Genomic DNA, 12,092 nt, shown 5'->3' with positions numbered 1-12,092 from the left:
TGGTCAACATCCTGGGATACTCTAACCATAGCAAATTGCTAAAAATGTTTGTCAGCATTTCCATGGACCATATTTTGAGAAGTGCTGCTCTAGGTATATAGTGAGGAATGGCATTGCTGGTCTTTAGGATGTGTGCTTCTCAGCTTTGCTAGATAAGGTCAAGTTGTTTTCCAGTGTGGATGTATCATCAAACATTTTACCAGTGGAGTGTCAATTGAAATGGAAAATTTGGGGCATTATCCAATATAGTGGGTGTGAAATGATCTATTATAATGTCTTTAATTGGGGCTTCTCTGTTTATTAGCGAACCTCTTTCCAAATATTTATTAACCATTCTTTCTTCTTTTGTGAATGCCTGATTACGTCTTTTGTCAATTTTTCTGTTGTCTACCTTTTCCTCTTAATTTTTAGGGTTTTATTTATGTTTTGGATACTGACCTCTTGTCAATTAAACATATTTATTTATTTTGGTGCTTGGGGACTGAATGCAGGGCTTTGTACCTATTAGATAACTGCTCTACCACTGAGGTACTTCAGCCTTCAAATACAGTTTATAGCTTCGAGTTCATTTTGTCTGTTCACTTTCTTCAGAGAGTCTTTTGATAACAGAAATTGATTGTTGTAATATAGTCAATTTTATCAGTTTCTTCTCTTTGTTAGATTATACTTTCATGTATTATTTAAGAAATACATATTTCACGGATGTCTTTATATACTGGTAATAGGATAGGGCTTGCTACAGCATAATAAGCATTTGTAAACTATTGAATGAATAAATAAATAAGGATTCGTTTTTATATTTATTTCTGAAAGTTTTTCTCTTAAGACTAAAGTCCTTAATAACTGAAACTGTTATTTGTGTATGAAATGGGATAGGGCCTTAGTTTCCTTTTCCTATGTAAGTATCAGTTGTCCTCACTTCATCAGCCACCTGTACGGCCTTTTCCCTGTAGGCCGGGATGCTGCCTGTGTTTCCATGTGTGCCTGAGTCTTTTCATTGGGCTAGCTGTCTGTCTGGGTGCCAGGCAATAATAATTGCTGTCTTAGTTACTAAACTTTCAAAGTATTAAGTCTCAATATCTGGTAGGGCAGAAACTCTCATGGTGTTTTTCAAGAGGATTTGACTGTTCTTAGCCTTTTATTCTATAGTATAAATTCTGGAATCATTTGGAATATTCACCAAAAATCAATCAGTCCCCTCCCCTCTAACACTGTTGGTATTTTAATTAATTGGCCTTTCATTGAATCTATTGATCAACTCGGAAAATTGCCATCTTTGTGTTTATTCATGAATACAAATTGTATTCCACTCATGTGTTCCTGTCCATGAACACTGTATACTTCTGTATGTATTAGACCTTCTTTAATGTCTTTCTGTAGAGTTTTATCATGTTCTCTATGAAGGTCTGACATATTTTGCTATGTAGAGAATCCTGATCTTCTGTCCTTGCCTACCTCACTGTCCTCCAGGGTTCAGCTGTGCTCTGTACGCAGAATATGGACCTGCAGCCATTCCTTGTCACAGTGTGGTAATGGAGAATGACACTAGCAAATAGTTGGGCACTGTGTGGGGTGTTGTCCTAGATGACCTCATCTGGTCTCCCAGATGAGGATAAGAGGTGATTGTCACTCTGCCTCTGAGAAGAAGGAGCTTGCAAAAGTGAGGGATTTTGCTCCAAGTCACTGAGCTAGAAAGTGGCAGAGCTGAGATTTGAACCCAGGTCAGCTGAGCCCCAAAGCCAGTGTTCTTTCTGTGATCTTCTCTGGGAAGTCATCCTGACCAGTGCTCCTCCTCTGTTAACTTTTTATTATGCTGCTTTGGGATCTGTGCTTCTTCTAGTAGAGCATAACATGGTTATGTGTATGTGGATATGACTCAGTTGACAATTTGTGCCTTCTTTCTCCCAGCCCCAGCCTCAAACAGAAGTTAGTTAAAAAGTAGCCATCTGTGGTCTTCAGGGATGTTTTCAGTTCAGTGGGTGATCAGTTGGGTTCATGAAGGCCCATGAGCTACTTGGGTGTTTTTTTATGTGTATACCCCAAATGAAAAAATACTGTTTTTTCAGCCTTTCAACAGCATGGCCCTGCATATTGCTCTATTGATGATTTTAGCTCTACTTAGCTCATATGGCAGGGTTTACTTTTATAACCATGGGGTCTCTTATATATTCTTTATATTTTCGTTTCTTGGTTGCCCCTCTGCTAGCATCTTCTAAGCTTTAAATCTTCATGGCCCCCTCAGGCAGTCAGTGGTATCTGCTGTGTAGATGAAGATAGCGCTCTCAAAGTCATCACCACCCAAGGCTGTGAGCAGAGGAGGGAGTGGAGTGCCTTATCATCTCTGCCTGGCTTGCTCATAGTATGTGCTCAGTAAATGTGCCTGGATTTACAGGTGGACTGTGAACTGAACAGAATGTGGGGTAAGCTCAAGGTCTTGGGCAGGCACCCTTCCAGGTGATATTCTTTAACTATTGCAGGTCTAGGTGAAGGAGAGGATTCATGCTGTGGGGAAGAAGCATATATTCTCCTTAGCCTAACAGGATGCTGCGACTACCCATACTCACTGCCCTGGAAAGCAGCTGTATGACATCTATCTTTGTTCTGGAAAGACTCTCCTGGGTCTGTCCCCTAGGGATTCATCAGTGAATTCTGTCTACCCATGAACAGCACTCTCCCTGGGGGTTCTGGGAAATATTGCTGTCTCCATCCACTGCATTTTTAGAGGTGCTGAGGATCCATGGAGTTTGGCCATCTGGCCATGGGGCTGACCTCCTCTCCTGGAATCTGGCTCCAGGTAGGCCTTTCGTACTGGTCCTGATTACTTTGACACACCATGATTATTAATGATGTGGAGAAGTCTGTTTGTCAGGCTGTGCCTCAGTTTCTCTTTCTGTAGGGAGTTAAAATTAAGTAGACTGTTCAGAAAAATGATTCTGTTCTCAGAAAGGGTTGGGAAGAGTCCATGAAAGGAAAGACAAAAGAGGAAAGTAAGATTAGATTCATCCTTAGGCAGAAAAGGAAATGAGAGGCAGGACTGAAGTTCGTTTCTCTCTGTGTCAGAGAATGAGGCCAGGGGTGGAGGGACTGCCAGCCAGACCAGCACAGAGCCCCCCCAGTAAAATCCTGTTCAGTCACATGCTGCGGACTCCTGGTGACCTGTGCTTATGTGGAAGGGTAGTGGGTGGTATGTTCTTTGGTCTACTGCTCATCCTTCTGGGGGTAGGGGTCCTGTGGTCACAGTGTAGACATGTTTGCAGATAAAACCAAAAGGAAGGGCTCAGGGCCAGGTGGTCTGTGTGTGGAGGTTCTTTGGGTGATATGGAGGGAAGAAGAAGTGCTTGAGGTGGGTCTCTTTTCCTCCCCCTGGTCTGGTTCCACTCTTGTAGTTTCCCCTTAGGCACCCCAGGTTGTGAGGTCTCAGAGCTCCCCCCAGGCGTATACCCAGAGACACACCCGTACACAGACACAGATGTGTGTGCATGGAGGTCTATCTGTGTGTGTACACATGTGTGTGTAGACACAGTATTCGCTTCCATTCATGCTGCTGCAACACAGCTGTACTATAGACCAGGAGGCTTAGAAACAACAGGAACTTTCTTCTCACAGTTCTGGAGGCCGGAAGTCTGAGCCCAAGGTGCCAGCATGGTTGGGTTCTGGTGAGGGCCTTCATTGAGCTGCAGACTGCCCTCTTCTTTCTTGTATTCTCATGTAATGGAAAATGCAAGGGAGTTCTCCAGAGTCCTTTTTATAAGGACACTGATTCCATTCATGAGGGTTCTGCCCTCAAGTCCCAATCACCTTTCTTTCTTTCTTTCTTTCTTTTTTTTTTTAAGCTGCAAAGAGGTGTCTATTGTGAGCTAGCACGGTTCTCTGCACACACACAGCAACTGGTGACGCTGAGAGGTCTCCTAGTCACCTTTCAAAGACCTTGCCCTCCAATACTATCTTATTGGGGGTTAGGAATTCAGTGGTTGAATTTTTTTTTTTTTTTTGGTGGGAGGGACACTAACATTTAGTCCAAAATAGAACTTACATGTAAATGTGTATATGCATATAAACATCATGTATGTTATCTATATGTAGGTACATAAAGTATTGAAAACATATTCACAGTATAAATATGTATGTGTGTATGTTTAGGTATTTTCCTTCCATGTGCATGTGGCTCTCGGGCCTAGCTGTCATCCTCTTTTTAAGCAACCTGTTTCCTTGGATTGATTCTGGCTCTTAGATTGCAGGCACCACATACCAACCTTGGTGGAATTAGAAAAACAGGTTTACATCTACTGATTTATCTATGAATAAATTTCAGCAGGGTTGTTTGGCATTTCATGGGGTGTGACACATTTCAGATCTCTTTGTTTTTCTGATCCAGCCTTCTTTCCCCTTCTTTTGGTACTGACACCCCTGTTTTTGTAACTGTGTGTTTTCTATCTGTGAAGGACACACAGACAAGAAAGGAAACTTGAGCAACAGGCCACAGCTGGGGCAGGAGCCAGGGCTGCCTGGGGGGATCCAGATATGGGGTGTGAAGACTTCTACCACTTCAACTCTGACTCTGTTGGGATGCTTCGGCTCCTGCTGCTTTTGGCCCCTGAAGCTCACTGCTCAAGAGTTGGCTTCCCAGGAGAGAAGGTCTGTCTGGGTCACTTGCCTGCCCTTGGCCAGGGGTGCGCAGAGCAGCTCAATTGGCAGGACTAGCCTTTCTGCGTGGGGGAAAGATTGGCAGTGCTGATACCCAGGGAAGGGGGGGCGGGCAGCTAGGCCAGCAACAACAACTGATGTCTGCTGAAGTGATTTGCCCACCGAGGCCAGGTGACATCGGGCTGCCGATGTCTGTTTCTCCTCATCGATGTATCTTCCCCACCTCCTCTTGAGCATGCCTGAGGCCCAGGAGGTAGAGCAGTGGCTTCCTGGCCATGCTACAGCTCTGTTGTCTTGAACCACCACCCCTGACTGTTCCTGTGAGACACACAGTGTCTGTGCTCCCTCTCATCTGTACTCCGCATCTGGCTGGGTTATTATGTTTGAGTCACTTGGGACAGGGTTTCCAGGGTCCCCCAAACCAGGACACCTTTCAGGGTGGCTCTTGGCAAACCATGAAAATGGATCCTAGGGTATCAGCACCTACTCCACACCCTTCCCTAGTGTCAGCCTGGGGATTGCTTCCTGGCTGGACTAACCATTGCCCCCTGGTGGTGGGTGCTAGGCAGTACATTGCCTCATTTCAGTCCTACCCTGGAGTTTTTCAGTATTCCTTACTCCAGAGACTGAATTCCAAGAAAAATGTCCTCAGTGATCAACCCAGCACTAACAGAGGATGAGAACTCATTGTCTCTGCATTCCAGTTAAGATTGGAAGTATCCAGTCTTTTCCACCTAAGTATTGGGGAAAGCAGTGTAGCCTACCAGAAAGTGCCCCGGTTTGCAGTTGGTCAGACCAGGGTTAGTGCTTCTTCCTGAGGTTCTCACAGTCTGATCCTTGGATTCTTCACCCAGCATCATAAGGCAGCAGGGGTGACTCAGGTGAGAGTTCCTAAGCACTACAACTCACACTTAGGAGGCACTCACACCAGTGCCTGTTGCTCTACAGCCCACCACATTTCCCTGTTTGCCTTGGCTTCCGGAGCTCATACTAAGTTTTCTCTCTACTAATAGTTCTAATCAGGAACGTCTGACTCATTGTATCTTATCTCGATGATCCTGCTAATGGAAGTCTCTGTAAATCCTTTTGGAAGTGAGGGCGAAGACAACAATGAAAGGCTGTGACTTGACACAGAGGAGTAGGATCAGCCCGGTGGAGGGGAGGAGAGGCAGCCCTCCAGGCACAGGGGGAAGGGGAGTCTGAAGTCAGCCAGGCCAGAACTTGGAACAGGACCAGCTGCCTGTCAGTGACTTCATGTTCATGTTCACTGTCGTCACCGTGCAGGCCTGATGAATGAGCGAGGTACCCTGAGGTGAGCATGTGGACAGAGGAGAGCAGGTGCAGGTGAGCACCAGGCACGGATCTGATTGCTCTTGCCTAACCTCAGAGGGAGGGCTGAGTGTCCCTGTCTAGCACCTACCCTCTGTCTTGTGTTGGGAACAGGCTGTGTAGAAGAGGCAGGTTCTGCTGGGCGTCTGGAGGGCAGAGAGGAGGGGGCTACAGGGTCTAGAGGGAGGAAGACATAGAGTTTGGGAGAAGGCAGGAGGCACATCAGGTGAGAGGGAATGGGAAGGATGGAAGAGGGGGAGGCATGTTTCTCCCACAGAACAATGAGGAGAGGCTAGAAGTCAGAGAAAGGGGCCAGCACCAAGAACCAGACCTGTGGCGTGCAGGGAGTTCTGGGGATGGAGCAACTGACTGGTTGGAGAAGATCCTTTTAGCAATGGCTCTTTGGATCCTCTTGGGAAGAGTCTTGCAGGTGCCAGGTGGGGAAGGTCTCGGGGATCCTGGTGACCGGCCAGGGCTGGTAGTCTCGGGGGTCTATCCGCAGGAAGCCACAGTTGCTTTTGGGAAGGTCGTGAACCTTCAGAGCTCTATCCATTGAGGTCAGTGTGTCCTGCAGCCTGACGGCCCCCACTTTCAAGGGAGGCACCCCTGCTTGTTGGCAGGGGCCCTTCAGGCCCAAATCAGAGTGGCAGCTTGTCAGACCCATGAGCCTGGGCTGTGGGCAGGAGCTCTGTGATGTCTGAGCCATTTAGGACACCTGATGTGACTGGTCCCTGGGGCTCGAGGCCAGGTTGTCGAGGAGGTTGGGGGAAGGAAGGTGGATGCTCTCAGAGGAGCTGTGTGTGCAAGGTGCTCCATTTGTTACCATTTATGGCAGCTACAGAGAGCTTCGGGAGGCCCCAGCTCCCCTCCCTCCCCTCCCCTCCCCTCCCCTCCCAGCCCCCTTTGGGGGCCCCTTTCTCAGTCTGCCTGCTGGGAGGAGGGGAGTCTCTGTGAAAAGTGCATGTTTCACAAAAGCCACACGTAGAGGGCTGCCGGTCTGAATCAGGAACTGTGGGAGGAATATTGACAAGATTCTCAGCATGGCTGATTCCTTTTCTCTCTTCTTTCCTAAATGGAGACAGCTCCCAACCTGTAGGGGATGGGTGGGGCAGGTTGAGTCTGGGCACCACTCCAGCAGCATGTGAGGTCCTGGGTGCCCCTTAACCAGCATTTCCTCCCTGGAAGTTGGAGTCCTCTAGAAGGATTGGAGTCACCAGTTCACTCCCAGTTGTACATGGGATCAAAGAGGCAGAATGGAGATGAGCCAGGGACTGGTCCAGAGACTTGGCTTCTTGTCTCTGGTGTGTGACTGGCTGTGTGACTCGGGCAAGTCACTTCCTTCTGAGTCTCTGTTTCCACATCTGGAAAAGTGATAGACTTGTCTGGCCTCTGTCAGTTGGTGGAGTACTGACATTCTGTGCCTTTCCTGGGTCATTGGCTTCCTTTGTGGCTTTGAGGAGCTGATGTTTGAGATGCTCAGTCCTCTTCCTTTCATGGCAGCTTTGGTGGAAAGCTGATCTAGGGACGATTCCTTCACGTCTCATAGGTTGGGAGACTGAGGCCCTGGGTGAGAGAAGGACCTACTGGACAGGACAGTGTCCTGGGGGTGCTGGAACTCACGGCCTTAACATCGGAAGCCGCCCTGGATTCTGTGGTACCTGGAGCTCATCGCTGAGAGGGAGCTGCCACTGTCACTGACCTGGGTCTGAGGACAGGAGCTCCAGGGTTCTCGGTGGACATACCCCTGAAGGCTCACGACTCCTGGATCTTGGTGTCCTTGCCTAGTGGCAGGGAGAGGATCTTCCTATTACTCCAGATCCCACCTGGGCTAGGAAGGAACCAGAGTTGTTTCTGGGCTGAGTAGGAGATGGGGACTCCGCAGCCACAGTTGGTGGCTTCCCCCTGCCCCCACCTCCCCTGCCTAGGAGGGCTGTCATGCCTGCCGAGCAGGTAATGAGGGGGCGGGCTGCCTTATTAAGCAGCTTCACTAGGAGAGCAGCTCGGCACCTTGTTTGACACACAGAACTGTGGAGGCTCCTTCCTATTGTTAGAAGCCTTAATTATGATGGTTTCAGTGCCCCCCTCCCCCCCCCCCCCCCCCCCCCGCAGTCACCCTTAGGAAGGGCTTCCTCCTCCCCCCCTGCTTTCCCCAAGCCCCCTGAGTGGCGGAGCTGCTTTTCACACTGCATGGCCTCCCGCCTCTGCCTTTGCCCTCTTAACCACCCACTTGTATCTAGGGCAGCCCAAGTGGGGCAAGTGACATCTGCCTCCCTCATCCCCTGGCTTTGGCTCATAGTCCAGCTGCCACCCTTTTAGAAAATAACCCCCTCCCCCAAGAAAACACAAAACAAAAATCCTCCACTAAACTCATGGCTCAAAACCAGGCTGCCTCCCCCGCAGGGTGGCCTTCTGATGTGATTCAGGAACGGTTCCGCCCTCCCTGCCACCCCTGCCACCCCGCTCACAGGTGGTGGTGTTTCATCTCGAGGCCCCGTCCCCTGTCTCTTTCTCCACTGTGGCTGGTGGCATCTCCTTTCCCCTCAGAGCCTGCCTCCGTCCTTTTTCTGACTTGGTCTCAAGGAAGGTGGGCGTGGGGAGAGCGCCTTGTGCCTCTCCTCCAGCACCATCATTGCTTCCTGTGAGGACCTTGGAATTCAGCCTCTGGCCCGCAGAGTGGGACGCCAGTCTTAGAACTTGCCTGGCCAGTGTGGGAGAATTGTCAGGAGCGTGCCATGAGGTGGTGTTCGTGAAACTTCTCTGCACGTCTACTAAGGACTCTGTTTATGTAAATCAGGAGCTCGGTCTCTCCGTGGCTTCAGGTCCTTTGTCTGTCATGTCACCACCTTTCTTCCTCCTTGTGTCTGAAAGGTCCTTTGGAGCTTTGGAGTCTTGTTCCTTGGCAGCCAACCAAGCCTGTGATTGTGCTTCCAGCCTTTGTCTCCTGAGGCACTTGTAAGGTGTGACACGCTAGGGAACCCCACTCCTGGGCTACCCAGGCAGTGTGATGGTTGGGAGGGCCTCACCCTTCTCACATTCCCAGGGTCTGTGGTAGGCCGGGCACAGGGTTCTGTCAGAGGGGAGAATATGGGTTGGCCCAGTGCAGATTCTGCAGGACCGCTTCTGTTTGGCACTCCTTCCTTTTGTGTGGGGGTTTACCAGATGACCATGAAAACCCCTCAGGTACCAAGATGGCACGTTCCCCACAGCTGACCCATTATCTATCCCTTGGCCCTGCTCCTTTCTGGGTGGTGCCTGGCCTCAGCTCCTTCCTATGATCCAGGGCAGGGAAGCAACCTCAGTTAGTGATCAGGGTCTTCCCTGCCCCCATCACAGCCCCCGTCTGAATGGGATGATCTCCCAGTGTGGATGTCTGGTGCTTTGATTGACAGGCATTGGAACAAATTTGCTTGCTTTTGTTTATCTGCCCTGGGGGGATACTAGAGCCAGGCGGATTATCCTCTGGCTGGTTTCTGCTTTAACCATCAAGAAGCAGAGACAGGCTCTTGGGACAGGACACCGAGTGGGGCTCTCACATCACTGTGAAGCCATATCTCTTTCTCATTCCCCCAGAAAATACCCAAATCCATGCTGGGCACTCATTGGTCAGGCTGGTGCAAGGGGACCTGCCTGGAGCCAGGGGCTGGATGGGAGGAGCTGGAGAGCTTTTCCAGCTCAGTCTTCCCAGGGACCAGGGTTTTACACCATCTCTGGGGCCCTTGAAGAATCTTAAGACTCGTCTTCTTTGCAGGGAAGTTTCCTGGAGGGTTCATGGCCTAACTTTTGCTTTTAGAAAAACTTAGTTACAGAGAGGGAAGTCCAGGTCTCACAGGAACAGACCTGGTTGGCTGTAGTGGAGCCCACAGGACCCAGAGTCACCCTGGCAAACCACGGGAACCATTCATCTTTGGGTGGTCAGGAGGTGGTTCTGGCTTCCACCTCCGGCCATGTGGATCCCTAGGGTGCATCAGCTGTCCCAGCCTGACACCTGGGCTGCCTTCTCTACAGAATGACAGGCATCTTGGGGAGGTAGGAACCTCCCTTCTCAAGGCCCTGACCCTGCCATTAGTTACAGACCCCCGTGGCTCTTTTAGTGATCTCTGAGGGTTCCTCTCCAGGGCCTTCCTAGGCCCTTGTGAAAGGCTAGGCCAGGCCACTACCCCACGGCCCACCGCCCTGGCAGACGCTGAGGACCCCAAATGGGCAGGTGGAGGAGGGGCTGGGGGAGAGGGGCATGGGGTAGAAGAACAGCAAGCAGCTTCTCAGCAGATGGCCTTGGCCTTGCCGTTCCACTTCCTGGAGCTAGTCACTTTGTTTTCTCTTTCTTTTTGGTGTTTCAATTCCTTATTCATGACTCTGTCCCTTCTGTGTTCTCTGCTGCACTGTGTTTAGGACAGCAGCCTTTGCTGGACCCTGGGGCTGATGCCTCTGACCTTGGATGCCAGGGTCTGAGGCGTGAATGCAGCCTGGGGTCCCTGGGTTGGGGTTAGAGCTCACAGTTGGTGACCAACATCAGGTGACCAGTCTTTGATGTTTGTGTGTCGCTGTGGGTGCTCCACGGGGAAGACCCTGCTCAGCCTCACCTGGAATGAGCTACCCCGTCTCCTCTGATGTGCAAGGAGCATGATTTCTAGAGGCCCGGGTCCTTGAGGCAGCAGTGGGGGCCCTAGTTTGGGTGATAGCCTGGTCTTTGAGAGGAGTGATGGGGGTCACTCCAGACCTTACCCTGCATCTGTGCGGGCATATTTCTTTCCCCTTCACTTTCCCAGGAAATTAAGAGACAGTTTTCATTTGGGCCCAGGAGGAGAAGAAAGCCAGAACTCCAGGCATCGAATTCCCCTGGCTTCAGCTGTCTCCCTCCTGCATCCCTGTGGTCCTGCACCCCAGCACCTGGCAACACACCCCTGCCTGCTCCCGGGGCTTCTCTAGCTGTGTGGGGCAGTGCAAGGTAATATTATGGGAAAAGCCCTGCTCTGGAGCCAGAGGGAGGGTTGGGTTCTTGGCTTCACTGCTGACCCTGGGTACTGCAGAGCAAGGGGCTTGTGAGGGTGGGATACAGCTTGAGTGTCACATATTGGGAACTTGTTCCATAGAGTGGCAGTGCTCAGAGGTGGTGTGGAGCCCTTAAGAACCTTAACTTAAGGCTTAGTGGAAGGTTTATAGGTCATGGGAGAGCTACCCTCAGAAGGAAATAAGGTAGCCCTCGTGGAACCCCTGAGCCCTCCTAAGAGCAAGCCCAACCTCTGAGTCTCTCTCTCACTTCTTGTTTGGAGACGTGATGTCTTTATTTCCATATGAGCTTCTACCATTGTGGTGCCATCCACCATGAGGGCCTCAGCAGAGCAGGACCAGTGCTGGCATCTTGCCCTTGAGCCTCCAGAACTGTGAGCAGATTAAACTTCTTTTTAAAAATACAGTTAGCTGGCTTCAGGTATTTTGCTACTGGGGTGAAAAATGGACTGACACTGTGCTCTACTCTTGGAGCCTTGACCTCATAATCTACAAAATGGGATGATAAATAATAAGTACTTTCTAGGTTGGCCCAAGGAATCACTGAAGCACTGCCTGAAGAGGTTTCGGCTCGTTGGCAGGCACCACTAGGTGTGTGAGTTTTGCAGGGGCAGATGGTACCTGCTGGGGTGGCACAGCCCCGCTTGGCAGGACAGCAAGGGAACGTGTGTTGAGACTTAGGGTGTGGGTGCCTGCATTCTGTTCCTAGTCTCCGCTTCCTTGGTGGGGCTCTGTCTTCTCTAGGCTTTGTTTTGGTTTCTCCTGGCAGGAGGCATTCTGGACCTCCCACCCCTCCCCCAGCTTCCTTCAGGGCCGGGAGAGAAGGACAGATGAGGAATGAGCTCACAGCCGCTGAGTGCTTGGAGATCACAGCCGCCCGCCCGGAGGTGGGGGAGGAAATCGAAGGTGGGGTGTTCTAGGCTTTTAGGAGGCTCACTGGGGACTGCGTGTTTAAACCAGATTTGAAACCTCTTGCTGAGTTTTCTAAAGGAGGGGCAGGAGGAGGCCCCTGGGGCTTGCATTAGCCAGAGAGCCCTGACCTGGCAGGGGTGGGGTGGGGGGCTGCCTTGGGCCCACACTCCCCAGCCTGCCGACTAGCCGTTCCACTTGGT

The 12,092-nt window shown here is 50.5% G+C and overlaps 1 protein-coding gene across 8 annotated transcripts in view; it reads left to right on the top strand.

The window, feature by feature from the left end:
• The window catches only part of Tspan9 (tetraspanin 9), a 196,100-nt gene that overhangs the window by 121,337 nt on the left and 62,671 nt on the right, over window positions 1-12,092 (top strand). For 5 of the 8 annotated variants that reach the window (XM_078015397.1, XM_078015398.1, XM_078015399.1 and 2 more), the window contains one exon: window positions 10,772-10,918. The exons of the other annotated variants lie outside the window; for them this stretch is intronic. In XM_078015397.1, coding sequence (XP_077871523.1) covers window positions 10,772-10,918 — 147 coding nt within the window. The remainder of the gene's footprint in view (window positions 1-10,771; window positions 10,919-12,092) is intronic. 8 annotated transcript variants of the gene reach the window in all.

Source organism: Ictidomys tridecemlineatus, chromosome 6 (genome assembly GCF_052094955.1).
Source record: "Ictidomys tridecemlineatus isolate mIctTri1 chromosome 6, mIctTri1.hap1, whole genome shotgun sequence".
In the NCBI taxonomy this organism is placed as follows: Eukaryota; Metazoa; Chordata; class Mammalia; order Rodentia; family Sciuridae; genus Ictidomys; species Ictidomys tridecemlineatus.
Note: the sequence above shows the minus strand (reverse complement) of the source record. Positions and strands in the feature narration are given on the sequence as shown.